The sequence below is a fragment of the Pteronotus mesoamericanus genome, unplaced genomic scaffold (assembly GCF_021234165.1).
Source record: "Pteronotus mesoamericanus isolate MK-2021 breed Mesoamerican mustached bat unplaced genomic scaffold, CSHL_Meso_final contig_202, whole genome shotgun sequence".
Taxonomy (NCBI): domain Eukaryota; kingdom Metazoa; phylum Chordata; class Mammalia; order Chiroptera; family Mormoopidae; genus Pteronotus; species Pteronotus mesoamericanus.
This window is the reverse complement of record NW_026555086.1, coordinates 3,939,550-3,959,928: the sequence shown is the minus strand read 5'-3', so window position 1 is coordinate 3,959,928 and position 20,379 is coordinate 3,939,550. Positions and strand designations below refer to the sequence as shown.

The following is a 20,379-nucleotide window of genomic DNA, read 5'->3' as shown; positions in this document are numbered from 1 at the left end:
TTACATTTAAAAAAGGGAACATTCCAAATCAATAATCTAAGCTCCCACATGAAGGACCTAGATAAAGAAAAGCAAAAAGAGCCTGAAGCAAGGAGAAGGAAGGAAATAATGAGTAGAAATCAATAAAATGAAAAACAAGGGAGGAAATCAGAGTAACAGACTGTTTGAAAGGTCAATAAAACTGACAAACCTCTAGCAAGACTGACATAAGAGAAAGAAGACATAAATTAATTATCAGGAATGAAACAGGAGACATCATCACAGATCGTGCAGACATCAAAAGAATAATGAATGAATACAATGCAACACTAACATACATAAAGTTGACAATTTAGATGATGTGGACCAACTCCTTGAAAACTCAGGTTACCACAACTCACCTAATATGAAATGTATAGTTGCAGAGTTGTATAATCATTAAGAAAACGGATTTATAATTTTAAAGCTCACATACACAAAAAGGAATTTTCAGACTCAGAGGGTTTAGTTGGATAATTCTACCAAAATTTAAAGAATTAACATCAATCCTACATAATCTGTTCCAGAAAAAAGAAGAAGCAAAAACACTTCGCAGCTCATTTCAATTCAGCATGGCTTCCCAACTCACTCATACAAAGCTACCATACAATGCAAAGAAAGAAAACTACAGCTGAATATCTCTCATGAAAGTAAATACAAAAATTCTTAACACTGTATTAATAAATAGAATTCAGCAATACATAAAAAGAGTTATATACTATGACTAAGAGGACATTAGTCCAAGATGCAAAGCTGGTTCCATGTTTGAAAATCAACCAATGTAATATGTCATATTAACAAGTTAAAATATGTATATATCACCTAATCATATCAGTGGATACAGAAAAAGCATTTGTAAAAACTTCAGTTCCCTTTCAGGATACAAATCCTCTGCGGTCGGTCACTCGCTAGAACGGAAGCTCCATGGGGAACGTCTTGCTTCCTACAGCGGCCTCAACGCCTAAAAGAAGCTGAGTAAGAGCTTCCTGTGTTTGAATGAATGAATGGATGAGTGGCCTTTTACAAAACTGCCTTTTAAACATAGGTATTTATTGTAACATTAAAAAGTAGTCTGATTTATCAGATCATAAATTATGTTATTTTCACAATGAGGCTTGAAAAAGGTCAAGTAAATATAAGTAGATAAAATATGCAGATACGTGTGCTTTCTTTCCCCTGAGCGCAAACCATGTCTCCAAAAAGAAGCAAAGAAATGCCTACAAATCCAATTTACGAGAAAGTAAAAACTGATTTTAAAGAAATCAAGAAAAGCAAAGTATGTCGGCCTTTTACAAGGTAACACTGAAATACAGCTGTCATTGGAATGCCGTACATCCAACTACGTTAATGAAGTTTTGTTGGAAAACTAAAGAATACCAAAGCAGAAAGCATTTCCTAACTCAGCAAAACAAGCACTTATTACTTGTCAAGCCAACAGGAAACAGGCAAGGCAAACCATGCAGGCTGGATGGAGTCTCCCGGACCATCTAACGTTAGTCCCTTCATTTTTACCAGAAAAGAAACCGAGGACCTGAGATGACCAGTGGGGAACTCGAAAGTGTTCTGCATCAAAATTAGCGATAATGGAAAAACACTGGAGGCAAACAAACCATTCTGTTCCGTTGTCATTCTTGTTCGAGTAAAATTTAGCTTTTATAGAATTAGAGACAAAATCCATCTCCATGGAAACAGTATTCTCAAGCGCACAAGTGAGGCTGAGAAGCTTGCTCTTCTAGGCAGGTCTTCACGTTCGAGTGCACGCGCGGGCCTGGGGCGAGGAGGTCGTTCTGAGCGGAGCCCTAGGACCCGACGCGCCTGGCCTCGCCCCCCGCCCGTCGTGGCTCGCTCCGGCCTGACCGAAGGCCCAGTTCTCATCGGCGACATGGGGATACTGCAGACCTACCTTCTAAGTTTGTCAAGAATGGGGAAAAGTACAAGTCACCTGACTCGGGGGCGCATGCACTCGCGGCTCCCGCACGCGAGCCCTCGGATATTGTACTCCAAGCTGCCCGGAGCTCAGGGTCCCCGGCAGCTCTGGCCGCCTGTGCTGGTTTATGAGTGACACACTATCGGTTGCCGAGCCTGGAACCAGAATTCTACTCAGAGCTAGGGAAGGCGCCCTGGGTGTCGCTGCCAAGAGGAACTTATCAATTTGCTGACAGCAGCCATCAGGCACTATTTGTTCGAGGTGAAATAAAAGATTGCGTAGGATTTTTTTTAAGATGGAAAGCTGAGTGATCTGTTTCTGGCTACAGAGCGGTAGAGCCTGACAGGTCGTGCCGCCTCAAGAGTGACAGGACCTCACGGTGCAGCCGGCAAGACCCCTCTCTTCTGCACGTTAGGTCACAGTGAACGGCCAGCCCCTGCTTCACAGCCTCACACCGGGCGCGCCCTCCAAGAGGCCGCAGTTTATTGCATTTTCTGCCTCCCCACCCCTTGGAGTGGACGGGGAACGGAAAAGTGAACGGCAACATATAAACACCACCCCGCATTCACATACTTTTGAAAATAAGAATCTGTAAGTATTGTTTTCCTTTCAGGGTAAGAGAGGATAGCCTGTTGACTAACAGCTCCTAATTTTATAAAAGTCAAGTTCCAAAACTGCATCTTGAAGCTCACATTTGCATCCTCATACCAAAATACATCTTTCACGCTCGGCCTAATTAATACATAAAACACGAGGCAAACCCACCTTGGATGATGTCGTTGATGTGCAGGAGAATCGTACTCTCAACGCTTGCAAAGCTGCAGAGCTGCACGCCGTCAAACCGGCCGTCCCAGTTGCCGATGGGGTTATCCTGGAAAGGAAGCGACAGAATCAGCTGGCACACCCTCCTCAGTAAAATGTCAGTGTGAAAGTCCGCATTTTCCATAAAAGGATTCTCCCAAACGTTTTACGCGGGCGATTTTAAATTGTTTTTGGGGGGCCAATCAGACAGCTGTCCTGAGCACCAATGTGTACAACACGCTAAATGCCACTGGAAGTAGGAGACGAACGATGTTGCGTTTGCCAGAACTTTCCTTTCAAGGAACGCCCTAGAGGGCGGATGCTCGCACACGGCACCGGGAGGGCAGACAGAGGTGGGGGGGGTGGCGGGAAGGCACTGGCGCGGCCAACCTCAAGGCAGCCGCCCCCCCCACCCCCGGCAACGCGGGGCCCATCATCGAGGGAAGGGAAGGCCTGACCAGCTTCTGCCAAGTCTGAGGCCCCAGTGACCCGGAGCAAGGGGACACTATCGCCAGTGACCTCTTCCTCCAACCTTCCCTGCACCCAGGCACAATCTCTCGTCTGAATTAAGGCTGCATATTTAAAGAAGAATCGGTAGAAGGCGCGCTTAACCGCTAGCTCTCCCGAGGGACACGCGGCTTTGACTCGGGCTCTAACGTCTCAGGTGCTGAATGCCCCGTAAACGTTTGTCTAAACGTGATTGTGATGTTGGTGTACCTAATGGGTATCAGTAGAATTTCCTGAATTTCCAAGCACAAGATAAAAGAAGTTCATGCTCGAACGTTCATACCCTACCGAAAAGCATATCGAATAGATAAAAGAATCACTACGAACATCCCGAGTACAAGAGTCTATTTCTCACATCCTCTCCTAACTCATTGTAGTGTTTAATAATTCAGGGTGAGTTGCCTTCTTTTTTTAAAATCCTCCCCTGAGAATATGTTTACTGGTTTTAGAGAGAGATGAAGAGGGGAGGGCAGGGAGGAACGCCGACGTGAGAGAGAAACAGCGGCCGGTTGCCTCCCGTTCGCGCCCTGACGGGGCGGGGGGCAAGCCCTCCACTCTTTGGTCCACGGGATGACGCTCCGACCCGCTGAGCCACCCGGCCAGGGCTGAATTTCCTTCTTTACACCTAACAAATTCTCATCCGTGTTTTCAATCTGTGATAAAAATCTTCTCAGCCTTTTCTTCTCCTAATGCCACAGGTCTCACTGGAACGTATCCGTTATTAACAAACATGATTGTAAAGGAACATTAAAAATGAATGGAAAAAAACCAAAACAAAAAACCAAATATGATGCTACTTCTACGAGGTACTTAGAATCAGCAAACTCCCAGAGACAGAAAATAGAACAGAGGTTACGAAGGGGACCCTGGCGGAGCGACAGGAGTCCGTGTGGAGCGGGGACAGAGCTGCAGTTGGGGATGATGAGGGAGTTCGGGAGACGGACAGCGCGCCGGCCACACAGCGCTGTGCGCGCCCTTTACCGCCACTGCACCGTAGACATAAAACTGGGTAAGACGGTGAGTTTCATGTCATGGAATATATTTCATCATGGTAAGAAAATTTTTGAGTGAGTTACCTCCTAAGAAAATATTCTGACTTTCCTGTTACAGGGATGTGCTTTTTCTCTATCCAGGTATTTTCTGTAAAGGATTTTGACACTACTCGTTAAAATCATCTCGGCCGATAAAATTTTTCAAAATATTACGAAAAGAGAGAGGCAGATTACAAAAATAAACCTTTTCAAAATAAAGAAAAATAAGGTATGATGTAATATAGTTTGATATTTTTTTTTCCTCTATTGGTCAGCTATCACGGGGCAAATTTAAAGATGGGAAACATATTCTGGTTTATTCGAACCGAAAAAAAGAATGAATGTAATTCTCTGTGTAGACCCCTGTCCCCGAGCAATGTTCCTTTGCTGAAGATAAATCAGAACCTGTTCCTTAACGACTTCCAATGAGTCCACTTGACATACGTATTCAAAGTGTTTAACTGGTACCTAAGGTGGTGACAGAACTAAGAGCTACAGTCACGAAGATAATATAATCCAGAAGTTTCTTACCATGTCCACACCAACAAAATAGCCTAAACTTTCCTTTCCTGGCAAAACATCGCAGAATATAACTGTTCCAGATTCTACCGTCTCTCCGAGCTTCAGAGACACCCTGGAGTTTATTTCCAGAGGGGGCAGCTCCACCGTCGCCGCGTCCCCCGGGCCTGCATAGTCACTCTCCAGCCCCGCGCCCTCCTCTCCCATGATCTCCAGCTTGTCCAGCGCAACGAACACTCCACAGTCTTCTTCACACTGGAACAGCTGCTTCCCTTGATACACCCCATCAGTGAAGCCTTGGCCGCGACCTTCTTCCTAGTGTTTTTTTTTTTAAAAGAAAAAAAAAAGATTGATTGATAGATAGATAGATAGGTAGATAGATGGAGAAAATGACCCGTAAGAAAAAATTATCCACTCTGGGATTTCAGGGAAATCGCTAACAAAATTCTAAATGACACATATAAGAAATACAATGTAATGATTAATAACAATATAATAACAATATAATTATTAGGATTATAATCCAATAACAATATAATTATTGGATTTAGAGTGTTTTGAAAAACTAAGGGAAGAAATTGTATTTGATGCTGAAATAAAACTACTTGATAATTTCAAATCGTAATTCCGCTGTGAGGGAGCCAGGCTATACTCTACATTGTCACTTTAACAATAATTTCGTCATAAAAAGAAAATCTGACTCCATGGTAACCGTAACATGAGCCCCACTTGTTGAGCACCTGCCATGCGCCAGCACCACGCTGACTCCTGAATCCCCGCCACACACCCCTGAAACCCCCCGGGGCTGTGTGCTAGTGTCAGCATTTTACAGGCAAGGAAGCCCATTTAGAGAGGCAGCGTGTTCAGTCACTCGTCTATTGGTCAACTATTGGTCAGCGATTGGTCAGCGATTGGTCAGCCACGAACCGGCACAGCGAGCTCGCGAATCCCCAGTGGTTTCGCCGTCTCTGCTTCAGAAAATTAAATCGAGAAGCCAACCAGGGCTGAAATTCTACTTGCAAGAATGCAACTGGTATTTAAGTTTTCGGGAATTAATATTAACTTTGAAAACCTATCGCGGGCTCTTGGTTCTTTTTGTAGTAGAAATAAATTCCAAGGTGACTCTCACATGTATTAACAACGATCAACAAAAAAGTCAAAATGCAACTGACATTTAGCTTCTGGGGACCTAATATTAATTTTGAAAATCTACTGTGGGCTCTTGGTTCTCTTTTTAGTAGAAATAAATTCCAAGGTGACTTTCACATGTATTAACAACTATCAGCAAGTTTAAAGAGGTGCAACTTATTAAGAAAAAAAATCTTATATCCAAATTCCATCCCTAATAGCTCACAGTAAGAAAAATTGAGAAAGCTACAGAGGATAATGCCACAAGATAATTAAGTTTTGTGATGTGATTGATTAGTTTACAATCAGTAAGTTCCTTTTTAACATAGATAATGTTAAAACTTCGAAGATACTCAAGTTCTTCCATAATTACATGATCTGTTTGCATTTCCTACTGTTGGAGGTAGTTTTTGAAGCTTTCGATGCAGTATTCATTTCGTCTTCTCAGTTTATCACTAGCAAGTAAGTTCTCAGGATGATAAAAGGGAAAGAATTTCAGAAAGTTTCTGGGAAAATATGTGGTAGTTAAAGGGGGGAAAAAGACACGCACCCACACCAACACACACAAATGCGTGCGCACAACACGCAGTGCGCACTAAAGCGGATCATTGAGCTTACCAGCAATTCCACTCCAAAGAATATCCCCGACACTGTCCTTTCCGCTAACAAGGGCCCCCGGAAGCGCACGACCCCCCGGAACTTCTCCTCCCCGGGGCGCAGCTGGACCTTCACAGGGCAGCCCACATCTATCTGGAGGCCTTTGCTTAGTCTGCTCCTGTTTTTGAACAGGCTCAGCCTCTCCTCGCAGTTGGTGATCGCCAAGAGCAGCTCAGTGAATTTCTCATTGATTTCTACCACGTCCTTTTCATCCACAAGGAGAACTGCGTGGGGCTGCTCCAGGATCTTTAATCCTATCTGACTTTTCTTGCTCTTGGCAGAAGGACCCCGGGAGTGGCCCAGGGCGCGGTCTTGCACGTACTGCCCTATGCTCCCCTTGGGCACTTTGAGGAGCTTCTGGGTTTGTTTGTCTGTGACGCTGCATTCTTGGAGAAGCAAGTAAAAAATCCGCTCTTCCCAGTAGGGCGAAGCAGCTTTTTCTTGGCTCCATAAGCCTGAACTCATTGTGACATTAACTCCAAAATATTAACTCAGAAAAAAGGGAACTATGACGTTTGTGGTGAAACCGCAGAAGAGAACTCCTCTGAGAGTCCCCGAGCCTGTTCCCAGCAAGCTGACGTCCATGCTGCAAAACGCCAGGAGAGCAAACGCCTGCAGGAGAAGCAAGGAAAGGCTTTCAGCTCAGTGGCTTCAGGATCTCATTCGACTAGTAAAAACACACACGCAAAGAAAACACTTCCAAAAAATATCTGAAAAGTTTAAAAGACATATATGACTTGTACCTACTGCAATTCTACATATTTAATTAAGGAGACCGGTCGTAAAGTGTCTTCAGAAAGAATATGATAATGTTTTCAAGGCACTAAAGTTTGTAAAATCAAATTCTAAGTAAGAGATAACCTTATGTACATATCTTTAAACTTTAAAAAGTAGCTTTTTAAATAAATCCTGCCTAACTTAAATAAGCTGCTGTATTTGGACAAAAACCACAGAAATCAAAAAGGGTATTATTTCTGTATGTACATCTAGTTTAAATAAAAAGTTATCCATCGTAACTATTACCTTAAACATCTTTTACCAATAAATTATCATAAAATCACATTCCGAACCACACTTCATTTGTCTCTGTGCCATATTTTGATAATGGAACATTTTATCTCTGTTTCGTTTCCTTAGTCTTGTACATTTCATCCTAAGTAGGCAAATGTTAACCATATTAATTATAGCTATCATTTAATTTCTCACAATCACAAATATCAGATGTGGTAAATCTGATTATATTAAAGATATCTGAAATAATCAATTCCGGAGCTATCAAAACTTGGACTACCTAACAAGGAAATAAATATAGCCAGATAGCACCAAATAGAAAATGTTTTTATACCACAGTTTTAACCATGTATACCGGAAAGGAACACATAAATGATGATTTTGTTTCAAATTTTCATTTAACATTTTTTGAGAAAACTCATCTTCCACAATTAAAACAGCCTACTCAACCCTGCTTTAATTGATAATTAAAAAGTGTTCAATTTCATTAATTCAAATTAAGACTTTAAGTCATTATTTTATCATCTTACTGAAAATAATAGTTCCTACCTATTCTCTGTCACATGAATGTGGCTATCTGGTTTCTAAACAGGGGTCTTATTCCATCCTTCTCTGAGGGGTATCCATTTCCATTATTGTAGGTAACCGCGGCAGTTGATAGCACTATCATATTTACCTGTTTTGTTCTTGGAATTAAAAAATAAACACTCCGAAAACCAAAGAACCAAATGTGTGGTTTCATCACCTAACTTAATGATTAAATAACCTGGCAAATCGAGACACAGGATGACGTCCCTTTGACACTGTGCTGGCGGGTGGCGATGCTGTGTGCAGGGGGCGAGTTCAGAGGCCTGCCCCCTGCCAGCCAGAGTGCGGCCTGCCGATTTCCCAAGACGGGGTCGGGCCTGCACCCCTGCAAACCGACTTCAAGCCAACGTCATTGAACTATCTGGGCAGCGTGAGAACATCAAGTGCTTCTCGCCCATTTTTTTCCCCTTTTTTTATTGGGTGTTTGTCTTAATTCCACTTGAGGGCACTGTCTACTTCGGCAGGAACAGTGCCCGTTTCTAATTGCCACTTACATAAGACGCCCGTGGACACCCCGATCTGGCCCCACGTGAACAAAACCCCCACGAGGGCGACCCAAACAGCCGCCCCGCGCCCTTAACTTGCCTCTACCCTGTTAAGGTACCAAAATGACGTGTTTGTTAATTCTGACTAAAATTCTTTTTAAATTTTTCCACAAGGAAATAGCACTATTTTTCTTGATCATCAAATTATCCACATGAACACACATGATTATCTGTGACTCTCAAGAGGCAAAGGTGCCTGTTCCTTTGCTGCAAGGCTTTGGCTTTTGGGCTCCCGGGCTTGCTGGCGGGGGCGGGGGACGGACAGCCTTGTTCTCCCTGGCCATCAGCCATAGCCTGGGGTTTCCTGCGGTGGGCATCGGACCTCTTTTACCACTTGCTGCCTTCCAACTGACCGCTTCTAGTCACTTCTGAGAAGCCCGGTGATGAAATAGGTTTGTGTGCTTAAAAAAGCAAACAAAGCCATTCTGAGCGGGTCTCTGGGGGGCCCAGCAGGCTGCTTCCCTGCAGACATGCGCCTGGTTATACTGCACAGGAACTCGGTGGCTCTCGGGAGGCTGAGGTGGTCAAAAAGGGACTCCTAAGACACGCGAGTGGTTGTTTTGCTCTTTTTAAAATATTTTGAGCCAAGAAGATTGTTTTAAGTACAGCACTTCTGTTTTGAAAAGAAATTTTTTTTTAATTTCTGAAAATTATGCCTTCAGATGGTAAAATTAAGAGCTTCCTTAAGTCTGAATAATTATTACAGGCCAACAATACCTACTCTTATTGTTCTCTAGCCGAACAATTTATGTCCATTTAAAATAAAACCACCAATGCTAACGAACTATTATCAAGACAAAACTAAATTACTGCATGATTGCATTAGGACACTATGTCTTAAATAAATTTGATTACAAAAGTGTTTTCTGAAATCACTTAAGAGACAGTCCCTGGTAAAACTGGATACAAATACTTGGGTTTATAAAAAGGTTGAGGGCAATTTAACAACAGTTATCAAGAAGCATGTTTTACATTGAACTCAAAAAGCAGTAGCTTATTTCTAACTTGCAATAGCACCAGAAAGAGTAATCTCAGACTCCATAACAGGTTACATTAGAAAATCAGAACAGCCAAAGCAAAAGTTATAAAATACTTAAAAAGCATCATCCAAAACTAAAAAGGATGTGGTCTTTCCTCTTTTAGAAAGAGTACATTAAGAAAGAAAAGGTTAGAAACTATCATAATAAAAATTGATTCTCTTCATTGCAACTGATAATTAGAGAAAGTTGAATGGGGAACTTCATAGCTCTAGTCTAGAATTACACAAGATGATACACAAGATAATGATCTTTAATATCTCAATCTAACAGCATTACAACAGAAATCTGTTAATAAAGAGACTTTCTATGTCTTTAGAAGGAATATAATGCCAACATTTGTCTTTCCCAGGATATCCAGAACAGTTAACAAGTCCTAAGAAACCCGAGCAGTAAACACTAAGTCAAGACTATGTGGAAAAGATTTAAATCACATTAGCAATGAGATTATCACTCAAGAAGGTTTGTCAGTCAGTTTGTTTAGTATTTTCATGCACTCAGCACAGTGTTAGACACTGAAAAATACAGAGTTTGTAAGATAACGACTGCCTTCATTTATGTTCTCTTACTGCCTTTCAGGTCTAATTGTTTAAAAATTGCCTCTAATAGTACACTTCACTTTGAGAATTAATGTATCACAAATGAGTCATCTAGATAACATTGTACTTACTTCAGGCTGGAAAACTGAATGATTACAAATACCCTGATGATTTCTATAAGTACTAAATGCAGATTACCAAGCAACTAGAATACAAAAATGTATTTAACCCTAAAACCATACTGAATAGAAGGTCTTTTTTTTGACAACATTCAAGATGAGAAACAGTTCAGGGTCACAAAGATTTGAAAATATATCTGGTTATCTGAGCTTGGTGATGATAGTCTGACTTCTAAGTAAAGGAGAATTTAATTATATTACAACACAGTCATTAAATTAAGATGAGGGCTGGAAAACACAAATATTTATCAGTTTCCTTTCGGTGCAATACAAAGATGATAAAGAAGTTTTATACAAAAAATATTAAAGGTCAGGACTTCCACGTGCTAAAAGATAATATACTTGTCATATGCGGAACTGAAGTGCAGTAGCCACATAATGCTGACAATGATTAACTTACCCAGAAGATACAGTCACTGGGATTCTCAAGTTATTACATTATATTCATTCAAAGAACTTCATTAAAGAAAACACAGCAGATCTCATTGAAGAACAGTTTGCAACTCCTGAGATATCTAGATTTGATCTTAGACACACAGAAGGCTCTCTAAATCAGAGTAAAAAGTGCAGTACTAAACTACTGTCCCCAACAGAAATGGCAAACAAGTAGGAAGGTCAGTGTGAATACCAAAGAAAGAAAACAATGGGACTTATCTCAAATGCTTCTGGATAGTGAGAATAATTACTGTTTTAAGAAAGAACGTCTCTCATTAAAAGAACAAGTTACAGTCCTAAACAGCTAAAGAATAGAGGTACAGAGATTCAATGATGAGAAAAGAGACAGGCAGCTTTAATTTCCCTCGTGGGTTAACCTGTGACCCAAGCAGGCAAGTATCCAGTCCCTAAAACAAGTGGGATTTATAAGGTTATAAGCACCCGCCTTCCGCACCTGCATACTCATCACAGAAAGACAAGGACGTCTGCTGTCTCACCAGAGTGAGTATGGCCACTACACTTCCAAGCTATGAATTCTCCAGGTCCTTCATCTGTGTATTTCTGATCCCCAAACCTGGGCCGGACCGTCTGGCGGCATTCAGGACACAGGAAATGAATGAATGGCTTGGAGAACTCAAGTGGTAACAGTGCAAACCAAAATTCCATTTCCTCATTTTCACTGCTTACGTGATTAAAGCTTCTTCCAGGTTAAAAGACAAAAAGAGAAAAAGACTTGAGTGTTGGAAGCATTTTAATGCGTTTTACCTAATTCTCTGGGAAATAATAATTCTAATTCATAATGAAGTCATGGTCAGTTTTTACACTTCATTGTTACGTATGTAAAAAAGAAATAGGAAATGTTTCAATTACAAAAACAACTTGTTTGAGGTTCATCTGACACATGTCCTAGATTCCCTCACCACGCCTGGTGCCTATAAATTCTGTACAACCACTGAAAAGACCTCCACAAACTTAAAATCATAGTATGACAAAATACTAATAGTGTGATGAATAGGATAATTACTCCTTTCTCTCATCTTGTAACAACGGCATCCTCAAATCAAACAAAATCACAGTGTAGACAGGGCAGACCACAAGCAGTCATGGCTGCTGGGTGTTTGATGTTTTATGTAACAGGGGCCCTGGCCTTCTCAGCTCTTCACTAAAGTCACCACCCAAAGGCAGGCTCCTTCACAAGAACACTGTAAAAATGTGTAACCGAACGTTAGAAAATGTTCTGGGTGCTACAAACATGCACAGTACGTAAACTTCCACAAGGACTTCCAGCAAATCATTTTCTCCTAATGCTGTTCTAGTTCAAATCCACCCACTACCCAGTGGGGAACTGGCAGCTACATTCTGCGGGCCATTCAGTCTACTTGGGACATGAGGGGGTGTGCAGAAAATCAAAACTTGAATGAACACCCTCTCTCAAGGCCCGGATTTCCCTCCGGGAGCCAGTGGCTGCAAAACGGACAATCTTATTAAGAGCCCTATTAGCCCCAATTCAAAGGCAAGGAAGGGAAAGTGCCGCACAACTTTCCAGGGAGCCGGGGGAGCGGAGGGGGCAGGGATGATGGTGGCTGGCAGACAGAAAGGCTCAGTGGCTGCAAGATGACAAGCACTCTGAAACATGCAAATGCCTGGGGGTGGAATAGAAAAGATGCCAAGGGTGTGAATAACCCGGCAGCTGACCCAGCTGAGAGCCGCAATCAGCAGATGGCTAATACGATCGCGAAGAAAAGCAAAAGGAAGGAAAAGGAAAGTATACCTTGCTTCAACGGAGCGCACCTTGACACTAAAGAACTCCGGGTAGTGTAAGAACCATCCTCACCCAAGAAAGGGGGAAACTGAAAGAAAAAGCAGAACACGCCATTAACGAGGCCTGAACCCTGACTGCTCTTCCTGGACGGAAGCCACAAGCACCCCAACACAGATCGATCCATACGCCCCACCGCACACAGGTGAGATGTTACAGCCTGGGGCTCCCGATGCCAACCCGGGCGGTCAGAAGCTGGCCGGAGGCCCGTGCCTCGATTTCCCCATTTGTAAATACGGGGCCGAAGGGCGAGAGGGTTTCTTGCGCTGCTCCCACCCCAAGTCCTGTCTTCTTCGGGGGTCCTGGCAGTGGCGACCAAGCTCCCACCACTTCGGAGCCCGGGAAGGCCCGGGGTGGGGTGGGGGGCGGGTAAGACCCGGACGAGGGGAAGCCCGGGCTGACGTCAGCAGGCTCAGCTCCCCGCGGTCCTGATCGGCTCGGGGCCGGGGCACCTAACGGGCTGGCGCAGAGGGCCCGACGGCCTCGGTGGCGGCTGGAGGCGCCCTGAGGCCGGGGAGGGGCGCCCCAGGGTACCCAGCTGCCCGCCGCTCGCAGGTTCGCTCGCCTGCTCTCTCACTCACCTCGGGCGGCGGGGCGTCGTTCCTTCCCCTGCCTCGGTAGCCTGCGTACGAGACCAGCGCCAGCGACCCAAACCCACCGCCCTGGTATTTACCTCCGACTCGCAGCCCACGCGCAGCCGAACCTGCTACCTGGGCCCGCCCCCACCTGCCCCGCCTCCGAACCACATGAGGGGGAGGGAGCGAGCGGGGGCAGAGGGGCAACCGAAGCGCCAGCCAATCAGAGCCAGAGTTGTGTTCTTGTGCACGCTCTGATTGGGTCACCCAGTGACAGACCTTCCTCCAATGGCTGCCGGCCCAGAGAGGACTGTAGGGACTTTCCGCTGTGTCAAGCTCGGTGGAGCCAAAGGGAAAGCGGAGGGGAGAAAAGAGCAGGGGAGGATGGGGGCGGGGAGCTCTGGTGATTGGGCAGGAGACTGTGGGTTCCTCATCGCCATTGGTTGGCACGAGAACCAGGGCGGAGCGTCGTGCTTCCCTAGCTCCACCTCCCATGCCCGGGTCCTGGCTGTAGGTTTAGCTGTCAAAACTGAGTTTGGGGCTGCGTTGGGGAGCGGTCCAGAGGAGAGCTGGGGATAGGACTTCAGGACTGCGGGGAAAAAGCAAAGCTTTAGAATCAACCCTAAGTGGGAATTCTTTGTGCTTCCGTAAGGAGCCGTGTGGCATGGGAAACACAACCGCGCTGAGCCTCCATGTCCTCACCTGTAAAGTGGAGATAATCTCATCAGCTGTCTTACAGGGGTTGTTGTGAAATACCGTGTATAAAGCTCCTGATGCACAACAATCGCTCAGTCACGGCAGATCCCTTCCTCTCCCTCAGATTCAGCCTGGAACCCCTGCTGCTCCTGAACCTCTGTAGCCACCTATCCCTGGTCGGAGGGAGGTCTCCCTAGGGTAGTGAAGAAGGGATTTCCAGACACTGCCTCGCTCAGCTCTGCACCCCTGGCCACCAGCCAAAACTTGGGGTGTAGTTAAGGATCTTTCAATTAGAAGGGAGGTTTGTGATTCCCAAAAGTACTCAAAATATTTAAGGAAGTGCTTTTTATAATCAGTCCCAGAGCCTTGCAGCATGCTTTGCTGCAGTGGATACTCCTGTTAATTAATTCCTTCTCCTTTGACATTTTAAGTACCAATTATAGAAGAAGGTGATTAATAGTGAGGAAAGAAGGGTGTGTGTGTGTGTGTGTGTGTGTGTGTGTGTGTGTTTAATCATGAGATGGGGAAGTTTTCCCAGTGGAAAGTGATATCTCCAAAGATTTGGGGAACTTAAACCAGTGAGTACATTCTTTAAAAGTCACATGAGTGATTACTAACAGTACAGTAAACAGGTCACCCTTGACCCTTGCCATATGCACCCGGAATGAAATGAACATCTTTTGAAAACCTAAGCTTCAGTCCATGCTTGTCCCTCCCTAGTTCATCCTTATCTTGTTTCTCAAGCTTCATGACCACACTGCATAGAAAGCAGTAACATGGAACCAACAGTCCAAGCTCACAGTGTGGCCTTAGGTACCTTCTAGAGCTGGCTTCTCCAATAAGATGGTAGGAGTCAGCGGTCACAGTCTGTCTGTCTGAAAGGAAAAAATCAGCCTGAAGACTCCTTTTAGACAGGCCCGGCGCTCTCCCTTCTCCCTATTATTATAAATATTGCTATTAATAATAGGGATGGCGCCACGCCCTCACCATTCCCCATTATTGCTCCCAGCACATTTCTCTCACTTCCACTGACTGCCGGCCTGGAGGCACCTCAGTCTGCCACCCCTGGTCTAGGCCACCCAGGCGTCCCCTGCGATAATGTGTTTGGTGCCACTGGGCTCTCTACTTCGGTCTGGGTTTCTTCCCCACCAGCTGTTGTCAGATCCCCAGCTCAGGCCTCCTGCCACACATTCCCCGAATCACACAGGGTCAGGGCCTGGCTTCTCCTGAGACACGCTCCTCTCAGCCAGGCCGGATCAGCAGGGCTTACTTATCTCAATGGCCTTCTCCTACGAAGGGGCGGCGGCTGCCTACACGTGGTGTTGAAAGCAATTTGGAGGCTGTATTCAGGTTTGGTGGGATAAGGCAGGGAGTAGTCGTCAGGGTGCTATTATTTCAGTCCTTCAGAAGCCAGCCCCTCCCTTTACAGATGGAAGATTAAAGTCCAAAAAGGGGAAATAATGAGTCCCCAGCCACCCAGGAGATGAGCTGAGACCCTGCTTCTCCTGATTTCAAGCCAGGGCTCTTCCCACCTCTGTCGAAACAAATTCGGCAGCTGAAACACCCATCCTCTCTGCCTTCCAAATCCTCCCCCAACTCCGTCTCAGGCCCAGCCAAAGCCCACCGCCTTCGAAGGGTCTTTGCTGATTGCTCCAGGCCCTGCTGATCACCTTGGTCTCTCCTGGGTTCCACAACCGATGGTGACCAGAAAACAGGAAAGCCACCAGGGAGCGGCCGCCCTGCCCTCTGGCAAGGAAGGCATACCTTTAGGAATTACACGGTCAATTATTACTGAGGTTAGAGTGAGGCTCAGAAGTCTCTGAGCACAGAGAAAAGGCGGCAGGGCACTCGGGGAAAGGCTGTTTGAGGAAGTCCCCTTTGAGATGAGATGGGGAAGATGTCTAGCGGTCGGAGGTGAAGAGGGGCCACCAGGCAAAGGGAACAGGAACGCGGGCGACATGTTGAAGGAACGGCAAGAGGCAGACAACAGAGGGGTGGGTGTAAAAGAGCCGGTCAGGCGGGGCCTTGAGAGCCACAGCAGGTGTTGGTCCACAGCCCAGGAGCCGTGGGACCCCTCTGAAGGGCTTTAAGCCAGGTGGGTAACTATGCTTCTAAGCTGTCTTCAATGATTTTCTTATGGCACGCTGCAGGGGCCCAGCCAAAGGTCTTTGAGCTGAATGGGGCACTTCCCCGGGAGCTGGGGACCCCCGGGAGCCTGCTAGGGGCTGAGGACTTAAGAGTAACATCTAGTGAGGACTCAACAAATCTCAGCAACATGGCTATTCTTTACACCCTGCCCCGTGCTTCCCAAATGGTGCTTCCCAAATCACAGGCCACTTCCCACTTCCAGCCTCACCAAACTCAGCGTGCGTGTCCCACTGCCCACCCAGCATCGCCACGCCCCACGGCCTCAAGGGAACCCCCGCTATGCCCCCATCCACTGCGTCTCTCTGCCTCCTATCTCCCATAAAGGCAACTTCCAGCTGTTCACCCAGCCTCCCATGGTCTGGCCGTTTCCCATTCCTCCTCTGAACAGGTGCATTCAAGATGAACTCAAAACCGCGGTGCTAATTGGACCAGGCGTCCCTCCCTCCTAGGCAAGGATGCTGTACCCTACTTGCTCCATGATCCCCAGTGCAGTTGGTGTTTCAATCAATGGATGAGTTGAGGGTCTACCATGTCAGGCACGCCCTTCTCTCTTAGCGAGCGGGAGCTCCGGGGGCAACTGAACAGTCCGTCTGGGGCCTCTTCTTCTGGCCACCTAAACACTCTTTTTGATAAGATAAAAGGGATTACTTTAAATATCTTTAAACTAATCCAGCTGAACTATAAATCCATGCTCTCCTGTGGGAGCTATTTGCTGTTATCAATACCAAATGACTTTGGTGGAATCTGGAAAACACCTACCTAGAGAAAAGGGGGCGGTTCTCCATTGGGAATCCCATTTTGAGAACTAGCTACGTTAGGAACCATCCTGTGTCCAGGAAACCTTCCTCCCTTAGGGAGGGACACTGATGGTTTTGGGGAAAAGGGGACTCACTGCCCAGCTTCTATTTTCTGCCCCCAGGATGTAGGGTGGACTCTCTATCCATTCAACAAAGATCTGAACACTTACTGCGAGCCAGGCACCGTCTATACTCTGAGGATGCTGCAGTGGGCATGGCCCCTGTTCGCCTGGAACCAATGTGCTGGGGACGGAAGAAACAAATGCACTTAAGTAGCTCATGCTGAGAAGACAGCGGCAGGCAGGGCAGCGGAGAAGAGAGTCACAGGGACTGCAATTTCAGTCGGAGCGTTCAGAGAAGGACTCCCTTAACGAGGTGACGTTTGAACAAAGACCTGAAGGAAACCAGAAAGCCACTCTCCCTCTAGGAAAGAGGGTTTCCGTACGAGGAAAGAGGCAGGCGCAAAGTTCTGGAAGCAGCAGCGCGCTTGGTTAGCATCGTCAAGGGATGGCCAGGAGGCTGCATGGCTGGAGAATGGGGGGGTGGGGGAGAGGGTGCCGGCCCAGGGGAGGCCAGGGAGAAGCAGCGGTGGGCCAGGCACGCGGGACACCTCGGCTTTCACCCTGCGCCAGGCCGGAAGTCCTGGAGAGTTTAGATCAGGAACAGGGAGACCAGTCAGGAGACTGATGCAGCAGTGGAGTCAAGGGGGCTGCAGAGGAGCCCCTTGTTGACTGGGGGTGGGGCGGAGCAGCTGAGGGGGAGGGGAATGTGAGATCTCCTAGAGGGAGGATTTGCAGGGTGAATGGGCGGGGGAGGGGCGCAATGCTTAGGAGACTGGATTTGTGAATTATTCTGGCAGTGACGATACGGGGGATTAAATTAGGAGCAAAACAATAAAACGGGGGGGGGGGGGCAAAAATCCTGGACTGCCAGTCTGCACAGTTGCCTCCCCAAGGGAAACTGCCCAGGCCAGTCTCCAGTGCGGCCCATGACCTTGCTGTTCACCTGTAACCTGCCAGCCAGGGCCTGAGGCTGGGCGCTCCGGCAGGTGCCGCTGGACCTGCCCAGCGTGCGCCCCACTGCTGTGCGCCTCACCCCCCAAGGCTGCAGCGCCCCGAGCCGGGGGTGGGGGGAGCGGGGAGGCGCCAACGTGTTGGTGCAATAATGAAACGATGCTGTCGTCTCAATTCGGCCGCTTGGAACCTGATTCTGCCGCCCACATCTCCGGGGGTGTGTTCCTTTTGGCATCTGGTTTTGGTGCTGTGAGGGGAAAAACACCCAGACTGACTTTTTTTTTCCCCTCTAGGATGATGGTGAATATCATAAATGTCTGAAGCTCTTTTAAAAAACTCTCCTGCTCTGGCATCTTTTCCTACACATAAGAATGATGCATTCTTTGCCACAAATGAGGGCTCTGTCTGCTCCTGGATAAGCCATCGGTCCCCAGCACACATCTTCCAGGCAGCGTCCTTATCAGAGAACTTTAAGATCAAAGTCCTCCTTCCTGCGTTACCTGCCTGGCCTGGAATGCTTTTGGTGGATCCTTTGGATTTTTCAAAGTTAGGAAACTTCTGCTCTGCGCCTGACCGTAATCACGTAGGCAGGTCTCTGTGGCTCTCCCCCGAGCTCCCTTGAACTCTCTGTTCTCCACAATCTCTCCCTGGGCTATGTCGCCCAGGCCCGGGGACCCCGTCCCCCTCTTGACGCCGAGGACCCCCACGCTCTTCTATCTGGCCACGACTTCTCCCTCAGGGTCCAGACTCACACCGTGACTTGGCGTCTTCACTCGACTTCTCCACCTAGGCGTCTCAGAAGTCCCTCCCACTTCAAGCTGGGCTCCTACCTGTCATCTCCGGCGTCCCAGACCCTGAAGTCAGATGTCTAGGAAGTCATCCTTGGTTCTTCCCTCTCCCTCATCCCTTTCATCCGGTCTCTTCGTAAGCCCCTGAGCACTCACCTCTAGGCTGCCTCTGGAACCCACCTCCTCTCCACCCCTACCAACACCACCTTAGGCCAGCCAACTGCTCCTGACCTGCAATAGCTCCCAGCTGGCCTCCCCACGTTGCCTCTTCTCCTCCTCCCCACCCCTCTGCATTCTAGTCCGTTCTCTATCCAGGAGCAAAAGAGATCTTCTTTAAAGTAATTGGGTCACACTTCCCCTGCTTAGAACTCTCCGGTGGCTTGCCACTATTCTAAGACCGAGCCCAAGCTCTCAACCACGGCCAGCGAGGCCTTTCATGACCGGTCCACCTCTTCAAACCTGTCTGGAGACACGCTCCCCTGAGCTTGCCTCGGACATACTGTATTCATTTCCTATGGCTGCTATAACAAATTGCCATACACTGCGTAGCTTAAAATGACAGAGATTTATTCTCTTACAGTCCCAGAGGCCAGAGGTTCCAAATGGGCTGGAACCAAAATGACAGCAGGGCAGGACCCGCCCTAAGGACAAACATGTCCTGGCCTTTTCCAGCTTCTAGAGCTGCATTCCTGGCTCCACGGGGCCCCTTCCTCCACCGCCAGGGCCAGCCGCGTAGCCTCTTACATCAGCAGTCACATTGCCTTCTTCTTCTGGGTTGGACCTTCCTCTGCCTCTCCCTTCTGAGGATACCAGCGGCTGCATTTGGGGTCTATCCTCATCACAAGATCTCTAGTTTAATCATACCTTTAAAGCCCCCTTTGCCATATAAACAACACTCACAGGTCCCAGTGATTAGGGTCTTTTGGGGGTCATTATTCAGCCTACCACACATACCAAGCTCTTTCTCATGATGGGGTCTTTGTACAGCTTGTTGCCTGTTTTTCTGGTTCTCCCTCTCCCTGCTCTGCCTCCCTCTCCCCCTCCCCTCACCATAACTGCCTAGAAGACAAGGACTGTGTCTGTTTTGTTCACCCACTGATCAGCCTAATACATGTGGCTAACATAATTGCAGTCTGGAATTAAGGAAGATGCATCGACAATCCAGGATGTGCAAAGGGACTGCTGTGCTCAGTCATCAAGACAAAGCAGGCCCACCTCCTCCTTCCCCTCGGTCTCCGCTGTCAGAAACAATGATCTGGTCAGAGCCTCACACCCCCAACAGGGCAAAGCCACAGACACGCTCCCACGCAGGAGCCCCAGGAGAGGCTGCCGCATTTAACGAGCCAGGCACACACAGGATCTTTCAAAGCAGTGGGTTTCACTTTGGTAAGCGGCCACCTGAGCCCTTGCTCATTAAATGCAGCTAAGAAACATTTCCACGAGGCCTAGCCAGGAAGCTGCTGGCTGAGGAGAGCCGTTAGCAAACTTCCCCATCCTTCCCCTGTTAAAAGATGCCTGGAGCCACTTGGAGAATGGGGCGGGGGGTGGAGGGAGGGACAGACAGGGGCCCTTAAGCAGGGGCACCATGAAGGTCCAGCACGGCTCAGAATATCACGTGGGG

The 20,379-nt window shown here is 47.0% G+C and overlaps 1 protein-coding gene across 4 annotated transcripts in view; it reads right to left on the bottom strand.

Annotated features, from left to right (window-relative positions):
- Positions 1-13,474, bottom strand: part of CYLD (CYLD lysine 63 deubiquitinase) — a 34,484-nt gene extending 21,010 nt beyond the window's left edge. For 3 of the 4 annotated variants that reach the window (XM_054570322.1, XM_054570324.1, XM_054570325.1), the window contains exons 1-5: positions 13,323-13,383; positions 12,694-12,772; positions 6,550-7,200; positions 4,816-5,118; positions 2,711-2,816 (exon numbers count right to left, since the gene is read on the bottom strand). In XM_054570322.1, the coding sequence (XP_054426297.1) occupies positions 2,711-2,816; positions 4,816-5,118; positions 6,550-7,053 (913 nt within the window). In that variant the 5' untranslated portion in view covers positions 7,054-7,200; positions 12,694-12,772; positions 13,323-13,383. Of the gene's footprint in view, positions 1-2,710; positions 2,817-4,815; positions 5,119-6,549; positions 7,201-12,693; positions 12,773-13,322 lie in introns of all 4 variants that reach the window. The other variant, XM_054570323.1, reaches the window with a different exon arrangement.
- Positions 13,475-20,379: the final 6,905 nt, after the last annotated feature.